This window comes from Crinia signifera, chromosome 4, assembly GCF_055691185.1.
Source record: "Crinia signifera chromosome 4, ASM5569118v1, whole genome shotgun sequence".
NCBI lineage: Eukaryota > Metazoa > Chordata > Amphibia > Anura > Myobatrachidae > Crinia > Crinia signifera.
This window is the reverse complement of record NC_139220.1, coordinates 279045736-279069343: the sequence shown is the minus strand read 5'-3', so window position 1 is coordinate 279069343 and position 23608 is coordinate 279045736. Positions and strand designations below refer to the sequence as shown.

At 45.9% G+C, this 23608-nt stretch overlaps 1 protein-coding gene across 2 annotated transcripts; it reads left to right on the top strand.

Moving 5' to 3' along the window:
* The first annotated feature begins 2226 nt into the window (after positions 1-2226).
* Positions 2227-12169, top strand: UBE2D4 (ubiquitin conjugating enzyme E2 D4). 2 transcript variants are annotated; one of them, XM_083184730.1, is made up of 7 exons: positions 2227-2376; positions 3336-3399; positions 4221-4252; positions 6627-6704; positions 6814-6919; positions 7819-7912; positions 9401-12169. In XM_083184730.1, the coding sequence occupies exons 1-7, from the start codon at positions 2353-2355 to the stop codon at positions 9444-9446; spliced, it is 444 nt and encodes a 147-aa protein (XP_083040856.1). In that variant the 5' UTR covers positions 2227-2352; the 3' UTR covers positions 9447-12169. The 2 variants fall into 2 exon arrangements, with proteins under 2 accessions (XP_083040856.1, XP_083040857.1); XM_083184731.1 differs by lacking the exon at positions 2227-2376 and adding an exon at positions 2414-2487.
* The last annotated feature ends 11439 nt before the right edge of the window (positions 12170-23608 follow it).

The following is a 23608-nucleotide window of genomic DNA, read 5'->3' as shown; positions in this document are numbered from 1 at the left end:
CTATGTTGGAAAGAATCCAGGCATCTGAATCAGTCCAATGGTGGCAAAAAATGTTAGTCCCTTGGGTGTGGTACAAGTAACAGCTGACGTGTTTCTCTACAAGCTTGTAGCTTTATCAAAGGTAATTGGGTTTGTGCTTGGTACTGGTATATATACCACCATTAATGAGTAATCAATTATTCACTTAATTGTTAATCGCTTGTTTAAAAAACACAGTAAGCATCACATATAAATATACCTCAGGAGACAAACGTATAGAAAGCCAATAATACAAATTACACCAAAAATTATCTTAAATTGATGGTTTATAAAATAACTAAAAGTCGGCTTTCCGGTTCCAAGGGAAAATTTGCATCACATCCTTCTTTCTTACATCGTATATCAAAGATAATTATTTTGAATGATATGTATTTTAAGCAATAAATTGGTGTGATAAAGCAAGATAAGTGCACATGCAAGGATTGCAGCTTTGCTGAGCGCCAGAGATGCTGCCCCGCCGAATACCCGCTCCCAGCCGCCATTTCCTATGTAATGAAGACACATCCCCTCGCATGCCGCCGCAGGAGAAATAATTCATGGCACTGCCCCTTCCTCCCCGCTGCAAACTGCCTGGCGTGTAAGCAACTCGCCACGGCCATTCTAGGTCGGGGTTTGCACATGTGCAGAAATGCGCATGCGCAAACCCTGACCATTGGGGCAGGGGCCTAATTCGGATCACTGAATTAATGATCCAGAGTCAGCCCCTATATGTATAAGTAGCATGTCTTCGGTGTGCACTGTTCCTTTTTAAAGCCATGTACACACGGCAGTGATATGGTCTGATATCGCTGGCGACCATATTGCCAGTGATGGGAGTGTGCCCCGGCGATAAATCGCCGGGTGCGCGCTCCCGTTTTCAGCCCTATTATAATCGCTGGTCACCGGAGCTTGCTCCGGCGACCAGATGATTACCTCTGCGGCTCCCCTGGAAGAGGCTTCTTTTCATCAGCAACCAGGGCTATTTTTCAGTAGGCTCCAGCAGGAACTGAGGCCCTTAGTCTAGTTCACTCTTTCTGACAAAATATTTCTTAGATGGACAAAACCATGTGCACTGCAGGTGAGGCAGGTGTTACTTGTGCAGAGATAATTCGATTTGTGTGGGGTTTTACACCTGCCTCACCTGCAGTGCACATGGTTTTGTCCATCTAAGAAATATTTTGTCAGAAAGAGTGAACTAGAATAAGGGCCTCAGTTCCTGCTGGAGCCTGCTGAAAAATAGCCCTGTCAGCGACCATCTCTGGTCGCTGATGAAAAGGAGAGACTGAGCAATATATCTCCCCCGTGTGTACGCAGCTTAAGGTCTATGAGGGGCACAAATGTATAGTTTGCAGGAGGTAAACTACCTCTGCGCTGGATCTTACTAACAAAGGTAGATGATGTAGATGCAAAAGGAGGTCCAATTATCTTTCTTTCAGAATCCATGCCATCTCTTGTTCACTGTTTCAAAAGCACACAGGTGGAATGCAGAGTGGTAACTACCCTACTCTCACCCACATTACCTCACAGATCAGAAATTAGCACATTATTGCTTAATCTGTTAATTGCGCTATATTTTTCGCAGCAAAACGCGGTGTCTTGATCATTGAATCTAACATAATATATGCACACTGTTTGTATTAAGTGTTATATGTTGTTTTATGTCCGTTTTACTAAATTTAATTAAAAGATTTTAATATTTCATGATATAGATACTTATATCTTGTAGATAACAAGCAGTGCCCCAACAAAAAGAGTTTATTTCTGTCCTTTGTTTTTCTCACCCACATTACAAAGGTCTGCTTGCTAGTAGTATATAAGACCATGGGGGTTATTCTGGTTCACTCCTTCTGGCAAATTCCTTCTTAGATGGACAAAACCATGTGCACTGCAAGTGGGGCATAGATAATTAGAGTTGGGTGTGGTTTTACTTCAAAGTGAGATCTATATTGCAGTGTAAAAATAAAGCAGTCAGTATTTACCCTGCACAGAAACAAAATAACTCACCCAAATCTAATTCTCTCTGCACATTTTACATCTGCCCCCCTGCAGTGCACATGGTTTTGTCCATTTAAGAAGGAATTTGTCAGAAGGAGTGAACTAGAATAACCCACTATACCAGCAAGGCAACCGGCAACAACAGTAGCATCGCCGGGCTTCCAATTCCAGCACCACTACCTACTGCGCCTGCGCACAGCACTCATAGCAGAAACTACACTTCCCAGCATCACCCGCTGCAGCGTGCGCCTGCGTAGTGATCTTGGTGGGCGGAGCTCCGTGTCAGTGTCGGGCTCTTGCTGCCCCCAGCACAGCGCGCTCCGCCGGCTCTGGGACAACATGGCGCTGAAAAGGATTCAGAAGGTGAGAGCAGCGGGTTAACCGGGGCGGCTGCCTATTTCCCCGTGACACAAAGCCGCCATGGCTCCCACTAGCCCCCGTTACCGTCCGGCCGAAGGGGGCCGCAGCTAGCGGGTATGGAGGTTGTGAGCGGCGCTCAGTTGGCGGGATGCCTGCGACGGCAGGGAGGGAGTCGGGGAGGCAGGATCACGGGGTCCTTCGGCGGAGCCAAGGACAGCGCGGAACGGATGCCAGATAGTGATCCAGTGTGGCGGGGTCTGCGCATGCACCCGTTCTGTCACCACCGCTTCCCTCCCCCCTGAGAGTGAGCGGTCTGCGCATGCGCCGTGCTGCGGGGAAGGCGCTGCCGCGTCCACTGCGCATGCTCATGAGGGGCGGCCGGGGAGAGTGGGCTCTGCGCATGCGCGGGGGGTGACAGCTGCTCTCACACCTCCCCCTCCTCTTATTCTCACTTGTATCGTTTGCCAAATAGTGATCCTATAGGCCAGCTGCTGGGGACAGACCTTACATGGGAAGAGGGGACAGGGGGTGAAAAGGGGGTAGCGGTCACAGTCATGCCTGCTGTAGTAGAGGGTATAATAAAGCACAAGAACCCCTCCACAGTGACTGCCAGGGGGCAGAACCTGCTCCCCCTATAATCCACTGATAGTGAGGTGATGGGGTGATTTAGGAGTTATAGGTAACCCTTTCTCCTTATACATGTCTCCCACCATGTTCTGTCATGGTGAATATGAACATATTGGGGTTGTACCCCTTCAATCCATAATATTGGTATTTATTAACAGGTTCTTGCATAGCGCAGCGAATTCTGTACAACAAACAGGGTATGTCAAAAAGGTTGGAGGGCCCTGCTTACAATCTATAGGGGAATATAGGTTCTATACAAGGATAGGTGGTCTCTCTAAAGCCTTTCTGCTACTCACACTGTTCCTCTTCTCTCCTTGTAATCCCAAATTGTGCAGGAACTGATGGATTTGCAGAGGGATCCTCCAGCTCAATGCTCTGCTGGGCCTGTGGGAGAGGATTGTACGTAATGTATCTGGCCTGGTAGACATACATTCCCCTTACAGTTACACCAATAGCTCAACAACTCTTAATCAGCGAAACACTTATAAAAGGGATGAGAATTAACATAATACTGTATTTTTTTTAATTTTAGGTGCAAAATATATATATATTGCAGGAAAGAGAAAGGTTACCGCTGCAGCACAGCCTCTCTCCCCATCTCTGCACACACATCTCCGTGCTATGGGCTTAGTTGGGCAGAGAGAGGCAGAGGCAGTCTGTCCGCTCTCCCTGAGTGGTGGTCGTGGCTGGCCGCCCTCACCCCTGCTTATTATTTTTTTTTACAGGGATGTGACCATGCTCCCTCCCGTTGGCCACACCCTTTATTTTTACCGTGGCCCAGTAGCGCTGTCTGCACACCTCTAAAGGGATATTATGGCCAGCTTATGTATGTAGCAGCTAGCTCCTCCTATATTTCTGATAGTGCCTGTACTTTATAACCGGTACCTGCATTGTGCTGGTATGGGAAAGTACATTGCAGCCTTATGTAACACCAGTACTGTGATTCATTGTGTAGAGTACTATGCATGCTGTAATTTTGTCAGACAAATACATGTCTCTGACATCAGTGCGCTTTCCCTCCAACAAGGGTGATATAGCATTAACGTGCCTGTACATTCTAGTGTCCATATACCTGCATTTTAGTTCTGCAGAATGTGTTTTTATCATGATGTATTTCTAGCACTATCACTAGTAGACTTCCCACCCCTCCCATACACATGTCACTGCCAGCATACGTTCCATGGAATATACCCCAAGTTGTGTCTCTCTCTATATTTCAGTGTTTCACTGGCAGGCGACTATCATGGGCCCTGTAAGTATCCTGTCCCACAATGTGTGCACCACTGATCTGTTTGTGTATGAACTAATCTTTGTCACATTACATTCTTAACGGGGTGTTCCGCACTTCCGCAATATACCGTCAGCTGCTTTTTACCAGTGGTTCTCAAACTCGGTCCTCAGGACCCCACACAGTTCACATTTTCCAGGTCACCCGGCAGGTGCACTCATTACTGACTGACACATTTTAAAAGATCCACAGGTGGAGCTAATTATTTCACTTGTGATTCTGTGAGGAGACCTGCAAAACACGCACTGTGTGGGGTCCTGAGGACCGACTTTGAGAACCTGTGACAGACTAGCAAAGATCATTTTTCAGTGATACATGTGCAAACTGCTACATTTACTAAAGCTTTTAAAAATGAACAGAGATGACGTTGCCCATAGCAACCAATCCAATTCTATCATTTTCTAGGATGCAACTGAGTAAAATTGACCCCTTAGTGTTGATAACTAGGAAGTGTTAGTTCTATCACTGTACGTTTCACCACACATGCAGTTGCTTTCCTGCCTGGGGTGTCGCTCTATGCTCTGGTGCTTCTAGCACACTCTGGTTTGTATCTTAGTATTAGTGACACAGACCAAGTTGCTAGAAGCACCAGAGCAGAGAGCAGCCCCCAAGGCAGGAAAGAGGAACTGCACTGGTTGTGACAGATGCAGGGTGCTTGAATGAACACTACTAGAGACCTGAGAGATGGCATATTCAGGGGGATTTATGTTCATGCAAGATCGGTCACTAGACAGTAGCAGGCAGTGTACTAATGGCTGATGGTTTAATAGGAAAGAAAGTTCAGGCCTTATTGTTTACTTTAGGCACTTCATTCTAGTGTGTACTAAGCCTATCTAACCGGACCCTGAAACAATGGCGCAATGTTGGATTCCAAGTTGCATTTACCACCAAAACATTGTTCACAATATCATAGCCGTGTAGCATGGCAGACCAGAAGATATCGCATGCGACCCAGTGATCGCACAATCTGTCGTACACACTGAACGATATGCCCAATTTATCACTCTGATTTGTCCAGAAACGACAGACTGGGCCAATATCCTTTAATGTTGTATCTACATTTAGTATCGGAATAGTTGGTAATATAATGGATGGTAGTGATACATCCAGGGAACTATTGTGACAACTCACACAATAATTAGGTGCTCTTTTGTATTTTATCAGTCTTTTGTCTAAAAGGGTTGATACAGAATAAAATTCAACATTTAGTAATTATTCACAATACTCCTGTAATCAGTATAAGCCTTCATTAGTCTCCCAAGTTATAAGACTGTCCTAAGAAGTGAAAGTGAAACTGGTGGGAAGTGTCAGACAGGATTGGTGGTAGGCATTGTTTCATTTACGTGTAGTAGCTTGGAGAACCCCACCCATGCATGTACACAGGAAGCTCTGTTCACCTTCTTTGGAACCCATAGAGAGAACCCAGCAGCATCAGGGATTGCACATTATGACTGTATTTGAGTGCTAGGATCCTGCTACTACAGCAAATTGGTCAGAGGGCACGGAATAGATATAGTCGGGTGCCGGATGGCTGACCGACAGACGGGATTCCGACAGTCCTTACACCGATTTCGGAATCCCGACTATTAAACCACCGAAACTCAGGGTCCCGACAGCCATAAGCTATTCTCCCTCGTGGGCGTCCACGATATTGCCCCGCAAGGGGCTTCATTGCATCCCCCCCACTGTCTAGTCCGGGCAGTTGGGATCCCGACGTCGGGCTAATGACTGTCGGGCTCGTACACCGCACCCATATAGTCTATGTCCTGTTTAAACTGTCACCTTCCCAAATTTACAGGAGTATGAAAGCTTCAGTGTTGGGGATGTGCCCTGTGGTATATAATGTATGTGAATTATAATGTATGTGGTATATAATGTATGTGAATTAACCCTACAGTACAGTGTTGGGCAGCTAGGCTGCTGTTTGTATGGGGTAGGATGTCTGAAGATTTAGGAGCTGGACATAGATGTGACCTAGAAGATTCCTGATTCCAGAGCAGACTGCTCACACTGTACATCCGAGGTTTCTCATTGGCTTCATTTGTGTGTGGTACAATTTATAGTATGTTCTGGGATAACATGGTATATAGTATACCAAATTATTAATTTCTGAGGTAATTATACACCATAACATTAAATTGTGATAATATCTGATAAATATTTATCATTTTTAGCCAGATATTATTAAAACCTCTGCTACAGAGCGATGGATATAAATGGCAAATGAACAAGATGCCATATAGTTTAGGTTATACGCTGGCATTTCTTTCCTGAAGCCGCGTCTGTATCCTCTGTGCGCCACCTGCCCCCATTGCTGACATGCTTCTCGCTTTTTCAGAATGACAGCCCTTTCCAAGGTGGTGTTTTCTTCCTCACGATTCATTTTCCCACAGATTATCCCTTCAAACCCCCCAAGGTAAGGAGAGGGCAGACTGGGCAGCCATGATTGAGCACAGAACAAATAACCACCTTCCCTGGGATGTACTTATAAAGCGGGCCATCGCTCTTGTTTTCTCTTTTAACAGGTGGCATTTACAACCAAAATCTATCACCCCAACATTAACAGTAATGGCAGCATTTGCCTGGACATCCTGCGAAGCCAGTGGTCACCGGCTCTTACTGTATCCAAGGGTCAGTTTCCAGAACTGTCACATGTAACATGTTGATGTGTACACCATAAATTGTCATGATAACACTTCTTTGTTTAAAGACTCTTGTATGTTCATACATGTACACTATGCAGCCACAGCATAGAGTAGGGGTATTAAGCATGCTGTGGAACCTCTACATTCCAGCATGCACTGCCCCAGCTTTTGCAGGTCCTAATTAAAAAAAAAAAAAAAAACTGGCAGTGCATGCTGGGATGTATAATTATGCAGCACTTAGCACCACAAGTGGCAAAGGGTATAGGTCAAAGGGTTGACTATATTAAGGTCCACAGTCATTTGGTCGACTGGAAGGCCTTAGGTCAGTGAGAGCTACCAACAGTTCACATTTTCCAGACAACGTAGCTGCTGCACAGGTGCACTCATTACTCACTGACACATTTCAAAATATCCATAGGTGGAGCTGATTACTACACTTGTGATTCTGGGAGGAGGTCTGGAAAATATTAAACGTTGGTAGCTCTCGATGACTGGAGTTGGCTACCCCAGCCCTAGGTCATCACTTTAAAAAGGTTGTCATATAAAAGATCGAAGTTTTTTGCGTTTTTGGTGCCCTATGTGGACTTATGTCGACATGGACACCATAGAAGTGTACTGCGTCCCCTCGCATGGTTGCATTGGTTTGGACACAGTGCCTCCCTAAACTTGGCACACTATTATATTTTCTCTTCATGTACACTTGAATAGGAAAGAATGAAAAACCACCTGTCGACCTTTTGATCATGTCCACCTTTTTCATGCATTGACCTATGGCCTGTCAACTAACAGTGGTCAACCTATTTATTGTAGACCTGCCATGGCAAAGAGGTTTCCTATGTAAAAGAAGTTCCATGCACCATAATCACTGTTGTTTTCCCATTGCAGTTCTGCTGTCTATCTGCTCTCTGCTCTGTGACCCCAACCCAGATGATCCTTTGGTGCCAGAGATCGCTCACACATATAAAGCAGACCGGGAGAAGTACGTAGGACTTAATGTTTTATATGTGAACCCTGTAGTTTGTGCCGCAGAGATGGCCTTCCCACGGTCTCAGAGGGGATGAGCTTGGCCGGTGCTCCACAGCTTTGTTTCATACAGTATCTGGATGTTTGTTCCTTAGATATTGTAGAAACCTGCACAGTTGGCTCTTGGCCAAAAACAGGAATGTAAATCAGACCTATTGCTGATAATCATGTAACTCCCTGCTAATAGAAGATCTGTGTTTTTATTATTCACTTGTATCTATAATGAACCACACTAAAAAAAAAAAAAACATTGCAGGGTATAATTGCAAGAGCAAACCTTACACCGCAAATTGGGTATGACCAGTAACACATAGGGTAACTCGCTGAGGAGAGTCACAAGAATGATCTGGTAATCCGTCCTTTACCCAAGGTATGGGTGAGCAAGTAGTCCCTGAACGGGGAATTAGACAAGTAAAAGGAACACTGGCAACATGGAGGTGCTAGGGAACACACAAGGGGCGGGGGTAGGGCATCTCACTGCATTTGTTGGCACTTCTGCTTGGAGCGTACTATGCCTGTGTTTAATGGGTAGCATTCAAGTGTCTTTTGTGAATAATTTCCTCGTATCTGGCTTGTATAACAGAGATGTCTTTGTGTGTGTATATAGTGTACTGACATTACCAATGCTGGATAGACATGTCATGGTGCATTGGGCAGTATTCAATGCGACCGGCGAGGGGGTTAAACGTCAGGGATTGACGAAAGCAAGCGACCCTCACCGTTTAACCCCCGCGCCGGTTGCTCACCCTATTCTACATTCCGGGGGAATCCTCACTGTCAGAGGACGGCAAGGATTCCCCCAAACAGCGAGACTCGCGGCTAATGCAGGGAGCCCACTGCATTTAGCTGCAAGCCTCGCTGTTTTAGCGACTGCACAACCCGTTTCCCCGGCGCTACAAAACCTGGCGACATGGAAACAGCTTGTGCAGGGGGTCAGTTGCATACTGACCATGCGAGCTGTGACAGTGAGCAGTCAGCACTGCTCGCTGTCACAGCTCGCATAAAGCATTGAGTATACCCCATTGTGTGTGTGGAGTAGGTTTGCACTGCCAGGTATGGGAAGCCATGTCATAGTGCAGTGTTTTTATGGGATATTGGCACTGTAAAGGCTTCCGCGTGTATTGCATCGCACAGCACAACACTCGTTTTGCACGCACATTGCATGCAAAACGCAGGTTGTGGGATGCGATCTAGCCCATAACGCATGCGATTCTCGCAGCGTGTATGGGCACCTTATGGTTTGGGTAAGAACGTCCTGATGCAGTGTGTCTAGAGACTGGCACTGCTAGGTATGGGTAGCCGTGTGTGCATAGGAGTTTGGTAGTCTGAACTGGTAGTGGCAATCTCCATATGCAGTTATATATTTCTTTCTGTTTTAGGACTCTGTGATTGTGGGATATTATTTTGGGTGTAAATGTGATGATTTCCCTTTCTCCATTTTCAGGTATAACAGACTAGCACGAGAATGGACACAGAAATATGCAATGTAACACACTCTAATAGCACAGCCAGACTGACAGACTGGAGAGGGCAGAGACCCTCCCATTTCTCTTGTTTATCTTCTTGTGCCAACATCCCTGCAATGTTTTTATACTATACCGACCAACCAAAAATAACCCAGCAACTCCAAGGATGCCCCATTTCCCCTCCACATTCACCGTTGCGCAACTTGGCTGAGGAAGAGGGTTACTCGTTCTCACTCCAGAATCTGCTGCTGTTAAGACACTCTCCTGCCTATTCTACTTGTATGCCTGGCTCCAATAGGTTGAGCCCTCTCCCCTCTGCATTGAAACCTCCCTGCCCTGAGATCTGCTTTCGAGATGCTCATATATCACCTTACCCTCTTCTTTAAATAACTCAGGACATAGATGTTTATTTGGGAAGGGTCCCAAGATCCTCCCCTTCTGTAGCCCTCCCTTTCCCAGACCAGAGTAGCAAGGCTGGTAGCTGCTGTTGCTGGTACAAGAGTCTTTGTGGAAATCGGAGGAAGATCAGGTGTCATCTGAGTTTCCAGGCCATTCACTTGCCATAAAGTTGTCGCTCTCGTCCCACGTCTGTACTGAGCAGAAAAGCCAAGATGTATACGGAAGAACAGTTTGCAGTGCGATTCACACAATGTGTGGCAGTATTGTTTGCAATGGCTACACTCCCTGAATGTCTGTCTGCTGTACAATCTCTATAGTCAGAGTGGGGAGAACGGACTCCTGGAACCCTATCCTGTTTTTAATGAATGAGCAAGCTCTATGCTTATTTCACCAGTACCGAATCATGGTACCTTGGGGATGTGCGTCAACAACACAACGGTGGTACGCTGTATCTTCCTAGCATCTCTGTTTACTTGGATAAGATTGTGTCATTAACACTCATTTGTGTTACTTCTATCATCACACTAACTCATATCATTGTGTGCTTAAGAATATATTTAACTGTTAAGCAGGTCTCACCCTACCCAAAATGCTAGCCTTGTTTGTAAATGAACAGGTTTTGCCTCATCTATTGTGAAACTCCCTCACACTCTGTTGGAGCAGAAGGTTGCAAGCGCTCTGCCAGTCCAGTGTTTAAGGTGTGCACATCACCTACATGTGCACATGTCATTTTGTTGGCTGTTCGGTTCAGTAGGGTCTGGTGCTGTCAATGCTGCCTCAGTGATGTCATCACTACCTGGGGAATTGATAGGCTGCATTCTACTGGTTCAGCCTCCAAGATGGCTGCCTCTTGTGGTGTACACTTTAAATGCGTGACTGCCAGATATGCTTTGCAACACATGACAGGCAGGGGAATGTTTTTATCAGCACTGTGAATTTAGCTTTGCTCCAGTCTACCTCACTGAATTCTGGGACAAAATGACCCCACCCTCCCCCACCACCACTCAAATGAACGGTAGTGACTCTACAATGTTTGCACCGAAGAGCAAAATGCTGTACAGCATACAGGGTCTATCGTCTGTATCTTACAAGCATAGTGAAGTCTGAACTTGTACGGTCCTAAATACACACAGCTAGTCATGAACATGATGCGCTGTATAATTGCAGAGTATCTTTAATATTAATATTACATTGTTTTACATTGCTGAGTATCTACTAAAAACTTGCACTGTGTATTGATGCTGAGTGTCTGTATACAATGTTTATGAATGTGCTGCACTGAATTATGTTACGGAGACTCAGTAGCTGCTTTCCTGGACTTCCAGGCACATTATGTAACTGGCTGCAACTTACTGGTCCTGGCGTGATTTTTGGCAAGATAACTGCTAAATGTAAAGCGGCAATTGGTTTTACAGCAAAACCAGGTTGTTTGTGCTTTAAAAACCAGTTGCCACTTTAAATCTAGCGACTGCCTACCCGGGACTGGCACATCGCAGCCTGTTACACATGGGCCCAAGTCTGCATTGGAGATTTAGTACTAGTTTAATTGATGACAAGTGAACAATGACAGTTGCTGAGTAACCAACCAGTGTTCACATATGTAGTAAGTGGGGAAACCAAAAATGGCTGATCTGAGACAGTTTGCTCAGGAAGGTTAATAGTGTTTGTGTACTATGCTCACTTCAGGGCTAGCTTCCTCTGTTACTCGCAGCTCTCCACCTGTGCTTACTGAGGGAGCAGCGCCCAGGAATGTGCATAGCACTAATCATTATACTCTCTTGGGTAAACTAGTTGCATGTTTTTTGGATTACTACATTGTACCATGTAGTAAAGCAAAAATATATATATAAAAATAGAGGACCTGTCCCCATTTTGCATACACACAGTGGTAGCAGCCACCTTGTCCGCTCTGCCAGTGGTTAATGGGAATGCCACCTATCAGTTCACTAGTAACCAGTACTTCATGAATATTCATCAGGCATCATGAATATTAATCAAGTGCCTCAGTGATGTCACTGGTTCACAGCGAATGAGTAGACTTAATCCTCATTATAGATCAGGTGCGCTCACAACTTGGCGACCTCCGCTGTGTGTACCTGCTCTATAAATGACATTGTCACCTTGCTTCATCTATATCTACAGGAGAAACTGGTCTTGCCCACTTTAATGATATATCGTATTTTAAAAAATGTATTTGAAAATAAAATCAGCAATTACAGAACATACCTAGAATTAAGGGTCACGTCACCTAAATAACTTATTTATTCATGATTATGTTTATATTTAAAGAAAAAACGGTTGTCTTTTTCCCCATAAACAGGAATCTGCATTAAATGTTTCTCATCTTCCTCACTCGTCTCTGCAGCTTAATATAGATGCCAGAGGGAAATTATTACTAAAAACAAACCAGCCAGGATAATATATACATACAGTGTATATTTATATACCATATGGTACTTGTTTATATACATATGGTACTTGTTTAGTTTCACGGCGGCATTTACGTGGTTTATGTAGTGCTGTATTGAGAATACCAATACAGCACTATGCTGCCTACGTAAACTACATAACTGCTTCTGGAGCCCTGAAACTACACAATGGTTAATATCCCCACTATCCACGTCATACCCCCAGGATCCACGTCGGCGTGGAGTTGTTTTTATAAAGTGTGGCGAGCCCCATGAGGGGACGCAAATACGTGGGGCTCGCCACGCTTCGGGCTTGGTGGCTCGCTACACTTTATAAAATGAACTACGCCGACCTGGATAATGTGGGTATGACGTGGATAGTGGGGGAAATGTGGGTACTCTTTACCTAGTACGGCGCCCGTCGCGGGCATCGCGGGTACATTTATGTGTGGCCGCGACGCGACCGACGCGATGCCCGCGATTTCCCATTGAAACCAATGTTAAACATGGAAATCGTGTCGGTCGCGGCCGGCCATAAATGTACCCGCGATGCCCGCGTCGCGATGCTCCCGATTTCCCATAGGAATCAATGTTAAAAGGCGCGATGGACCCGATTTTACTGTTAAATGCCTCAATCCACCTCCGACCTTTTCATGCCCTACTATCCACTACGGCGTGGTGTGAGAATATAATAGTGTGGCGAGCGCAGCGAGGGGACGCAGATACCTTCACAGTTATGCGCGTCCCCTCGCGGGCTTCACAGGTGTCCGTGGCGACGCGGACACCTGTGAAGCCCGCGAGGGGACGCGTCTACCTGTGAAGGTATCCGCGTCCCCTCGCGGGGCTCGGTGGCTCGCTGCGCTCGCCACACTATTATATTCTCACACCACGCCCTAGTGGATAGTAGGGCATGAAAAGGTCGGAGGACGCGTACCGCCGCCCCTCGCGGGCTCGCTGCGCTCGCCACGCTTCGGGTTGGTGTGGATCGTGGGGTGGCGTTAAAAATTTGGGGGGACATTTAAGGGTTAATTTGGCCTATTTGGCCCCAAATCGGGTCCATTGAGGCATTTAACAGTAAAATCGCGGTCAATCTGCCGTTTTAACATTGTTCCCTATGGAAAAATCGCGGGCATCGCGGCCATCCCGATTTACCCGCGATGACCGCGATTTTTACCCCCGACGCCCGCGATTTCAATCGTGGGCGCCGTTCTAGGTAAAGAGTACCGAAATGTGTGTGTTGTGCTTTATATTTAACCTCCTCCGGCCCTGCCACCGCGTCCATCAAGTCCACAGATGGGCAGCGTTCAGTCCCCCTCCTCCGGCAGTCACTCCCCGGCACCAGCGTTCAGTCCCCCTCCTCCGGCACTGGCAGCGGACAATGTATGCAATTAGCGTAGTGGCGCCTGGGGGAGCAGGGAAACCATGTGAATTACGTACATTGCTGGCACCGGGGAGTGACTGCCGGACGAGGGGAACCGTAGCCTGCGGGGATCGCCGACCGAAGGATGGTAATTATAAAACAAAGCATCCACCACCCTGCTCCCAATGTAGTTTCACGGCGGTGGCTACGCTGACAACGTAGCTTAGGCTACGTTGAAAGTGTAGCGTAGAGCTGCCGCCGTGAAACAAGTACCTTTTTTTTTGTTTAATAGAATGCTGGCTGGCGGAGCAATCACTGCAACAGAGTGACTTAAACTGTCATTGTTGCTGTTGCTTATTCCAGGAATCTCTAATAACTCCGGCTGTGCTGTGCTGTGCTCCTCTATCATGTTGGGCTGTAGCATGCACTGTGCTGTGACTAAATGGTTATGGTATAGCGCAGTGGTTCTCAAACTTGGTCCTCAAGTACCGCCAAATGTGCGCGTTTTCCAGGTCACCTGGCAGGGTCACTCATTATTTACTGACACAATTTAAAGGATCCACAGTTGGAGCTAATTACTTCCCTTGCAATTGGGTGAGGAGACTGGGAAAACGTGAACTGTTGGGGTCCTTGAGGGACGAGGTTGAGAACTACTGGTATAGCGGATCGACCATCTTATGCTCGACCATGCTAAGTTGAACCCAGCTAGTTAGACTCCTAACGATAGCCAACTGCGTCTAGATCGACGGTAACGAAAGTTAGAAGCGAATGTTAGGTGGACGGGATCTTTATCAACAGTCAGAACGTCCACATATGTCAACACAGATACCAAATAAGTGTAGTGTCCCCTCCCTACGCTCACCATGCTTGGGGCGTGGTACTTTGCTACACTCAGAGCACTTTTATAATCTAACTTTATGTCCACTTGGATGGTAATGTATGAGCCAGGTCGGTCTAAAGCCCAAAAAAACATGAACAACTCCTGTTGACCTTGTGTCTAACTAACTCGCTACTGACGACCTAGGCGCGTTCGACTAAGCACGGTAGACCATCACATGGTTGATCTAGACCAGTGGTAGCCAACTCCAGTCCTCGAGAGCTACCAACAGTTCACATTTTCCAGACAACCTAGCTGCTGCACTCATTAATCAGTGACACATTTTAAAAGATCCACAGGTGGAGCTAATTGCTTAACTTGTGGTTCTGTGAGGAGATCTGGAAAACATTAACTTTTGGTAGCTCTCGAGGACTGGAGTTGGCTACCCCAGATCTTGACACCGGTCTGTCGCCCAGATACGAAATAAACAAGAGTGGTTATTTTTATGGTACCAGAAAATACCACAGATGTTCAACAGAAAACATTCAAGAAGCATAAATGTGATTATAAAAGACATGTTCTAATCTTAGCACAACATAGACAATATATGGAACAGCGATAACATGCATGACTCCTAATACCAGGCTGGGCAGGGGGATGAGCTGCTGAGTGGACACTAGATGAAGGCCCTGCTCATAGATCAGAGATTGCTGTGATCACTGCATTTTACCAGCAGCTTTAAGGCCGATTCTACCTGGGGCTGTAAAGTAGCCCTGGTACTTCCTTGGGCATGCCCCATGTCAGGGAACCCGGCCTTGCAATACGTAACCATCTCTGTAAGCCAGCAGGTGACTGTCAAGCTGGAAGGCACCTTTGATATTTGGCAGATAGCCAGTCCGGCCCTGATTCTAGCTATCTGCTTTCTAGCACAGTGGTTTCCAAACCACTTTGATTTTTCAAGGCCTTATAGCAGGCATGTCCAAACTATGGCCCTCCAGCTGTTGTGAAACTACAAGTCCCATCATGCCTTGCCACAGTTTTGCTATTAGGGGATGCTAAAACTAGCATCCCCACTGGTGGGTAACAGTTTGGACATGCCTGCCTTATAGTATCAGCATAGATTGACAGCAGCCCTAGGCCAAAAGTTCTTTTAATGAAAAACTCTTCAAAAATGACTAAATTGTGCTTACAGTTCATCCTTCTGATGTTTTGGGGGTGATGCACTTCTTTATCCACATGTTGTATGATTGGCATGTACCAGTTCTGAGTTTGCCTATCAAATTGACCAAAAAGAATTTTGTTTGGTGTGGGGACCATCAGTCTGTAGCACCCCTGCAAGTGCCCAAAGCATCCAGTTTGGGAACCACGTATTTAACACATTCTATAAACCGGTAGCTAGACTCTGGTTGCTATGGGAACCATCTCCACTTATATTTACATAAAGGAGAGGCAGATCGAGTTCATCGCGCATTCTACACACACACAGGGATTTCCCATTAATCAAAACTACAAACCTTCCCTGTAACAATGGGCAGCAGAACTGAAATATATGTAAAGGTTTGTGAAATGTTTATTTCCCTTCAATTTACAACACTGGGCTCCAGCTGCAGAATGCTGATCTGTATTTGCTAAGTACATACTGTATACTGCATTGTGTTATTGTGCTTGTTGGGCACAAACAGTATTCAGAAACCATCTTGAAAGGACCTGGTTTTATAGTGTGTGGTATATAAGATATACAGTATTTAGGATGGCCATCAATAGGATGATCCTAAAATTTAGGACCTAAATGGTCGACGGGTACAAAAGTTGAACATGACAATGGCCGACAAGTTTTTGTTTAGTAATATGTAAACACCATCGGTATCAAAGTCTACCATTGCCGGTAAAAATTCAAAAAGTTTCGAACATATGGGGGGAAATTTACTAAGATGTGTAATTTGTATTCTACGTCAAATGTGATGTTGCTATGGGCAACCAATCAGAATATACTTTTTATTTATTTAGCTCCCTCTAGAACAGGGCTGGGCAATTGCGGCCCTCCAGATGTTGAGGAACTACACATCCCAGCATGCCTTGCATCAGTTTTGCTATGTGGCCATGCTGAAACTGATGCAAGGCATGCTGGGATGTGTAGTTCCTAAACATCTGGAGGGCCGCAATTGCCCAGCCCTGCTCTAGAAGATAGTAGACAGGATCTGATTGGTTGCCCATAGCAATATCATATGTGAAGTAGAATACACATCTTAGTAAATTTCCCCCATGGTGTCAACCTATTGGCTCTCTGCCTAGATACTGTAGAGACAGGGATGGGGAACCTTCGGCCTCCAGCTGTTGTTGAACTGCACATCCCAGCATGCCCTGCAACAGTTTTGCTATTTAGCCATGCTAAAACTATTGCTGGGCATGCTGTGATGTGTAGTTCAACAACAGCTGGAGGGCTGAAGGTTCCCCAACCTATTGGCTCTCTGCCTAGATACTGTAGATCTGTGATCTGGATACCGATTGTGTGATTACATGTGGCAGGTAATTACCATGCAAATTGATAACAAGGGTTTCCATCTATCATTAAAACCATAGGCAGCTTTGCATTGTTGGTATATGACTATACATTTAGCAGTTCACATCTAAGTCAAACAGCCAGTGTATCAGTGTATTGTACTGCCATATTTCTAGCTGCAGAAGGAACTCTAGCATGAGATGTAATGTTCTTCAGTACTAGGCCATGTAACACTGCGTGGGTCCAGGGCTGCTGAGAGGGGGGGGTACTAATTACCCGGGCCCAGGCTTGCTGGAGGGGCACGGGGTGGGGGCCCTTGTCAAACCCCCTCCGTTCCTCCTGGGCAGAAGCACACACCTACTGACAGGGTGAGAGCTCATGCTGAGTCTGCTGTCAGCACTGCACATGCTGTAGGTTTGCTGCTGCTGCTGCTGAGGGGGGGGGGGGGGGGGTACAATAAAGGTGGCCATACACACACAGATTTATCTTGAGATCTGGCTGGTTGGAACAAAAACCTGGTTATGGATGAGAGCAAATGACAGTTGACCATTTGCTTGGAAATGCTGGAAAACTGACAAACTGTCACTCATCCATAACCATGTTTTTGTTCCAACCAGCCGGATCTGAAGATAAATCTTACTAGTGTATGGGCACCTTAACACTCTCCCTCGACTTTAGCGTGTTTTATCACCCCCAAAACATTTTGGGGGCGTGGCCCAACCGCAGGATGTGACCACACCTCCTGTTATTAGGCCACCCCCCCAAAAAAAATTACCAGGGCACAGCATACCTCTCGGCTGCCCTGCGTGGGTCTGTAAGCTGTGTTGTAACACAAACCTCATTTCCCTACAAGCCACAGTACAGCTAGAGTGCCAACCACATGCTGTAAAATATGCAATGTTTATATTTTGAGGGTTAGCTTTATATGTTCAGTTTTACTTTTTAGATAAAATTGTTTCAATATCCCCATCATGAACCACTGTACATGTACTAGTATTCTTGTTTTCAAATATGTTGCAGCGCCATCTAGTGACCACATAATGGAACCGCAGCTAAAGTTTAATCTAAATGTAAATACTTTAATACAAGAGGTTTGAGCTCAAAATTTAAAGCAGCATTCATATTATAAGTGGACAGTATTTTTAGTGTCGCTTTACATTCGAGCCTGGGACCTTCAAAGAAGTTGCAACTTGCATATCCCTATTAGTAGCAGCAACTGTACGAAACAATGGTGTAACATTGGGCTGTAGTAGGTGGTTATATACTTGAATGTAAAAATGTTTTATCTCTGTCTTTCTGTGGTTTGGGGCATGTAGTGAAGTATTCACAAATGGTTATTACAGTCTGATAATGAACTACATAACCTCAGTGAGGGAAAACTGGTCAGGTATAATGGTTAGTAACCTTCTGTATCCTCTACTCTCATTGGTGAGACCTTCGCTGTAAGGACAGCCATCTAGGAATGGAAGAGGCAAAAATAAGTGTAGTTGCATTGTACAGAAGATTCGCAATTAGGGATGGACATCGGAAGCTCACCATCACAAGTGTTGCCCTTTTAGAAACTCCACATCTAACAGCTTCTCTGTTGTATGAATTACTACCCATTGTGTTCAGTAAGAAAAGTTGTTTTATTTATACTTTTCCTTGTCATTGTTAGGAGACAATAACGTTAAAAAGCTTGGTAAATGTGATGGTGCGATGAAAGCATCTATCACAATTTCTGTACACACCACCTAATCTGCTCTCCTGGGCACCGCGCATCGTTACATGCTGCATGCAACATTGCATCATCTGTGGATTTCTCCCATTGGGTGTGCAGCAGAGCCAATTGGACGCTTCAATAAATGACAGTCAAGTATGGCTGATGGGGTACACTCTATATGATGTATATATATGATATATTGTAATCTATACTTTTTCTTATAGTGTGTACCCAGTTTAACTCCTGCAGTTTGAGCAGTCTACAACGCATCTCTGTGATGTCAGTAAAATATTGTTACAATTTTATATCGGTCACAGGATTGGTTCCCATACGGATGTTATCTGTGTGGAGTTTACATGGTCTGTCATGTTTGCATGTGTTTCCTTACAAAGTCCAAAAAAACATACTTGCAGGTTATTGACAAAAGTGGACCCTGGTGAAATAATTTAGGTAGTTAAGACTGTGAGCTCCAGTGGAGCAGGGACTGTGAATACATATTCTCTGTGCAGAGGTATGCAGTATGATTTATGCTATTTGAATAAAGCCATAGTAACAATCAGTGGCCGCTCTAGAGGAGAGGATGCAGCACAGTTCAAAATTCAAATAGGGGAGCCACACCAACTGCAAGTGAGTCAGTTTGGAATTGCAGTTGGTGGCAGTGGATGGGGCTCCTCTATTTGAATTCTGATGCAGCCACAGGCCTGGAGCCGCCACTGGTAATAATTGTGAAGATTATACCCATCAGTCACCTACATAAAATAGGCACCTCACTGTTCTGAACACTGTTCTGAAAATACAGCGTATTCGTTTACAAGGAGTCAGAAACACTGGATACTCTCAGCAATGTCCCTATACCCCCTGCGGCTCTGTCACTGTCTCAATGATGTTTGCATTGAAAGGCTGCATTCTCCTTTACGTGTAGGTGATGTGTATAGTAAACCAGTGGTTCCCAAACTTGGTCCTCATGACCCCTTAAAGGTCATGGTTTTCAGGTCACGTGTGGATTCTTTAAATGTGACAGATGGTGATACACAGCGCTCCTGCCAGGCCACCTGTTAGGGGTCCTCGAAGACGGAGGTTGAGAACCACTGGTTTAAGCACTTCCCTTTAATTCTTATCACGGAAATCCCTGCCTACTCTGTTATAACAATATGATTCTTACACAATGAGTACTTCCACAAACAATGTATACCAGCTCTGTTCTGCTTCTGTTCTCAGTGACCGTGATAGCCCATGGCCCATTCATTTCAAGTAGGCTGTCACAAATGACATAACCAACTTTCCAGTATTAAACCAATGGATTGATTGTGTGGCTTAGTTACACGGGCTAAGCTAGATCCCCCCCCCCCCCCCATTACCTCTTACCAGTATTTGTGTTCCAGGATGGTCGCAAATCCTGAATTTCCTCATATAACATTTTGCATGTACTTCATCTTTATTTCTGTCCCTATTAGGAATTAATGATATAGAGTGAAGTGTGTGAATTATTTATTTTACAACCCCCATCCCCAGTTTGCTTGGGGCTCCAGCGGTGCAAGGTTACTTGGCTATTGCCGTTCATTTATTTAATTCTGTTTTATTTCTTCTGCCAAATTGTTACGTTGCTGCTGTTATACACAACAACCACAAAAACAGAAAACACAAAACATTTTTAAAATATCCGTGTCTGAAAGTGTTTTTTTCTTTCCATCTGGGTTTCTGTTAATAAACGACAAGCAAGAGACTGGATTCTGTTTTTCACGATGAAGCAGGACAAGTGTTTGCATAAAATGTCGGCTGTATATAAATAAAATATATATATATATTACATATGCTGATTGTGTGTAGTGAGCCCTGTTATTTACTGCTCAGTACAATGCATTACACCTGCACCCAGTGTGACTGTGCAGAACAGCCCCCCCCCCCCCCCCCCCCCCCCATTGCAGGATATAAGACGGTACAGTGTGACAAACTCCTCCAAATGTAGCTCCTTCTACTCACCTATTATTACATGGAGCTGTTTCTCATTCTGCGGAATTGACTTTACCCATGCTAAGTCGCAATATGTTGTTTATTATACTGCTTTCACACTGCCGAAACCTTTCAAAAACCGGTATTTTTAAACGGTATTTAAACCGGGTTAAAGTAGCCTAAACAGTAAATGATGAGAGTTTTGGCGGCACTAGGGGTTAGGAAGTGGTGGATTCCAGTGATGTGCCGGTGGTGGTAGCTGCAGGATTGAGGGATGATCACAATATGTGGAGTCTAGAAGAGAGAGAAGACAAGGGTGGTACAGAGGAAACAAGACTTGTGGGACAGAAGAGAGGATGATGTTCCGAATATGAGATTAAGGGGATCTGGAAGGTGACAAAAATAAGTTCTGTCTTGGCCATGTTGACTTTCAGGAAGTGCTGTAACCCCCAGGAGGAGATGGCAAGCACATCCTCTCAGGGAAGAGTATGGTCTACCATGTGCTTTGTACTCGACAATTACTTAGAAGTAGATGAGGAAAATTTGGAAATGTACACAAGATACAAGATAAGATCTGTAATCAATACTCACCCCTCCTGAGTCTTTGCTGATTGATGTGGTTGCCATTTGAGAGCTCATTTTTGCCCAAATTGTAGAGCCCTTTTGAGGTGCTACACACAGTCTAGAAGGTAAGTTATTAAAGGGAAAGGGAAAACAAATGTATCATGGCCTGGTAGGGGAGGGCTGGCTATCCCTGATTCAGCAAACCAAGACAGTAGGTATTGATTTGGTGCCTTACAAGGATTTTTCCCCACACCCTCAGCAACTGAGGGAACAATGCAGAACAATGGAATGTGCTAATTGTATATGCCCTTTATCTGAGATCAATTGTCTGAACATATATGTGCTATGTAAACATGTAAGGGTGACACCAACTGGCTCCCAATCTCTGTGACCTCAGTAGAACTAGTGGGTTTCACTACATACCTCATATCAAATCGAAATGAAGACAAGAGAGTATCTCCATCTCTGAGGATGCTACCTTAAAGAATGAGGGTATATTCATCAACCCCTGGAGAGTAATAAAGTGGTGAGAGATAAAGACGAAGAGGCAAAGCAGGAAACACTAACACCGAGCTGCAGGGCTGCCATCAGAAAGTGTGGGGGCTGGCACATGTGCCTGCCACTCCAGCCGACACCTTCCCGTGTCATTGAAGGCTCATGTGGCCCTCATGTGCAACTTCATCCAGATAATGAGCCCCACCAGCCAGCCAGCCCCCGTCCCCCCATGTGCTCCTACAGCCAGCTCCCCCTCATGTGTCACTCCAGCCTGCATGCACCTCAAACTCTTTGATTTTAATTCTTCTGGACATGTCCTGGCCCCTCTTTCTTTGGGTCACAGGAAAAAATGAAAATGCCATTTTCTGAGGTTTGTCTGCAGCTCTCATATGCACCAAGCCAGGAATGTGGTACATTCCGGGGCTTGGATGCAGCGGGCAATGGGATTTTAAAATCAGCATTGCCCATAGAAGCCTATTGGCTTCTATAACATTTTTCTCCTGTGAAGGATCCAACCAGTTCACCCTCCAACAATTTCAATGGAACTTATGGTCAGCTGAGAATGTTCTGGGTCCAGGACTTATGTACCGGCCATCGCCCCATGGAGGACAAGGACAAGTCGGACCAGTTTGCCCTTGAGAGGCTCAGTAATGATCTGGCACTTGATGTGCAACATTTACAAGCAATAAATTGCATGTGATTTATTGCATGTAATATCCCCCGGGGAGCTGCAGCAGCGGCAGGGGGGCGGGCAGCGGGGTCCAGGCAGTGGCAGCTTGGAACTTGTAGAGGTATTTGCGGATGGCGGTCGGGAAACTGCTGCATTTTAAAACATAGTTTGAAAAAACTGTCCGGATGCTGATTGGCTGAATTCTCTCTGCACCCAGCAAATACCGCTACAAACTTCCAGCCGACGCTGCCCGGACCCCGCTACCTGTGCCACTGATGGGTCCGAGCCGATAGATTTAATGTGCAGCCCGTCCAACCTTCCCACTCCGACCTGATTCGCACGGGATTGCGCATCGGGTTGGAGGGGATGAGAAACACATCTGATTTGGGCCAATTAACGGATCGGGCGAAATCATCCCAAATCGGACAAGTGTATGGGCACCTTTAGAGTGCGAGAGTGAAAACTCCTCCCTCTGGTGATCCCTGCTAGAGCCCACAGAGCATCCGCAGTGGTGCTGATGGGCTGGTTCACACTTCCCAGCTGGCTCCACTACGTATGCTCAAGATCTTACTACTGGAGCTCCCCTATCATTTACCACACACACCTCCCCATTTCATAAATGGGGGTATAGTGGTATCAGCTTAAATAAAGGTCCTGATTCAGACGTGCTCGCTTGGCTGCGTATATTTGGAGCTTGTCAAGCAGGTTAAGGCTGCCTCGGTGAACCCCCCCCCCCCCTGTACGCTTACACATCCACTCGCAAGCACCCCCACAGAGGAGAATGAATTCGATGGATACTCTCCATCACATGACTTCTCCTCCGTCCGCAGCAGAAAAGACTTATATTGTTTTCAGACCGCATATGCCGATCTAAAAGCTCCGACACCTACCCGGCTTATTGCCGTGTCATTGACGTCACACGGGGCGGAGCTGAGTGGCGGCACGCCACCGGGGGCTTGGCAGGAGACAGCACTTGGTGCTGACAGTGCTGCCTCCTCCATACTGTGAACCGAACCCGGGTCGCCCGACCGGGGCACCCGTTCACACTGCACTTGACACACGGAAGAGCCGTGTTCAACACTGGTCATTATCAGGGTTGAACTCCCGTGTTGCTCGACCCGTGGTGGCTCTTTCAGACCGCGCCTAGTCCCGTGTTGGGGCCGAGTGCGGTATGAAAGCGGTATTACTTTTCTGCTGCGCGGTTTTCTCTGAATTTGGGGCAGGTGCTAATATCCTTCATTACTTGGGACCCACCCAGCGTTTCTATGGGCGCACCCATGAAACGGGTGTCCACCCGGGTACGCCCCCTGGCTGCCAATCA

What these genes read in the sequence shown, in the direction of transcription:
- UBE2D4 (XM_083184730.1), top strand. Translation starts at nt 2,353, where the DNA reads ATGGCGCTGAAAAGGATTCAGAAG. An exon ending in AGGCGACTATCATGGGCCCT is followed by an intron (nt 4,253 to 6,626) that starts GTAAGTATCCTG and finishes TCGCTTTTTCAG; the next exon opens with AATGACAGCCCTTTCCAAGG. An exon ending in ATCCCTTCAAACCCCCCAAG is followed by an intron (nt 6,705 to 6,813) that starts GTAAGGAGAGGG and finishes CTCTTTTAACAG; the next exon opens with GTGGCATTTACAACCAAAAT.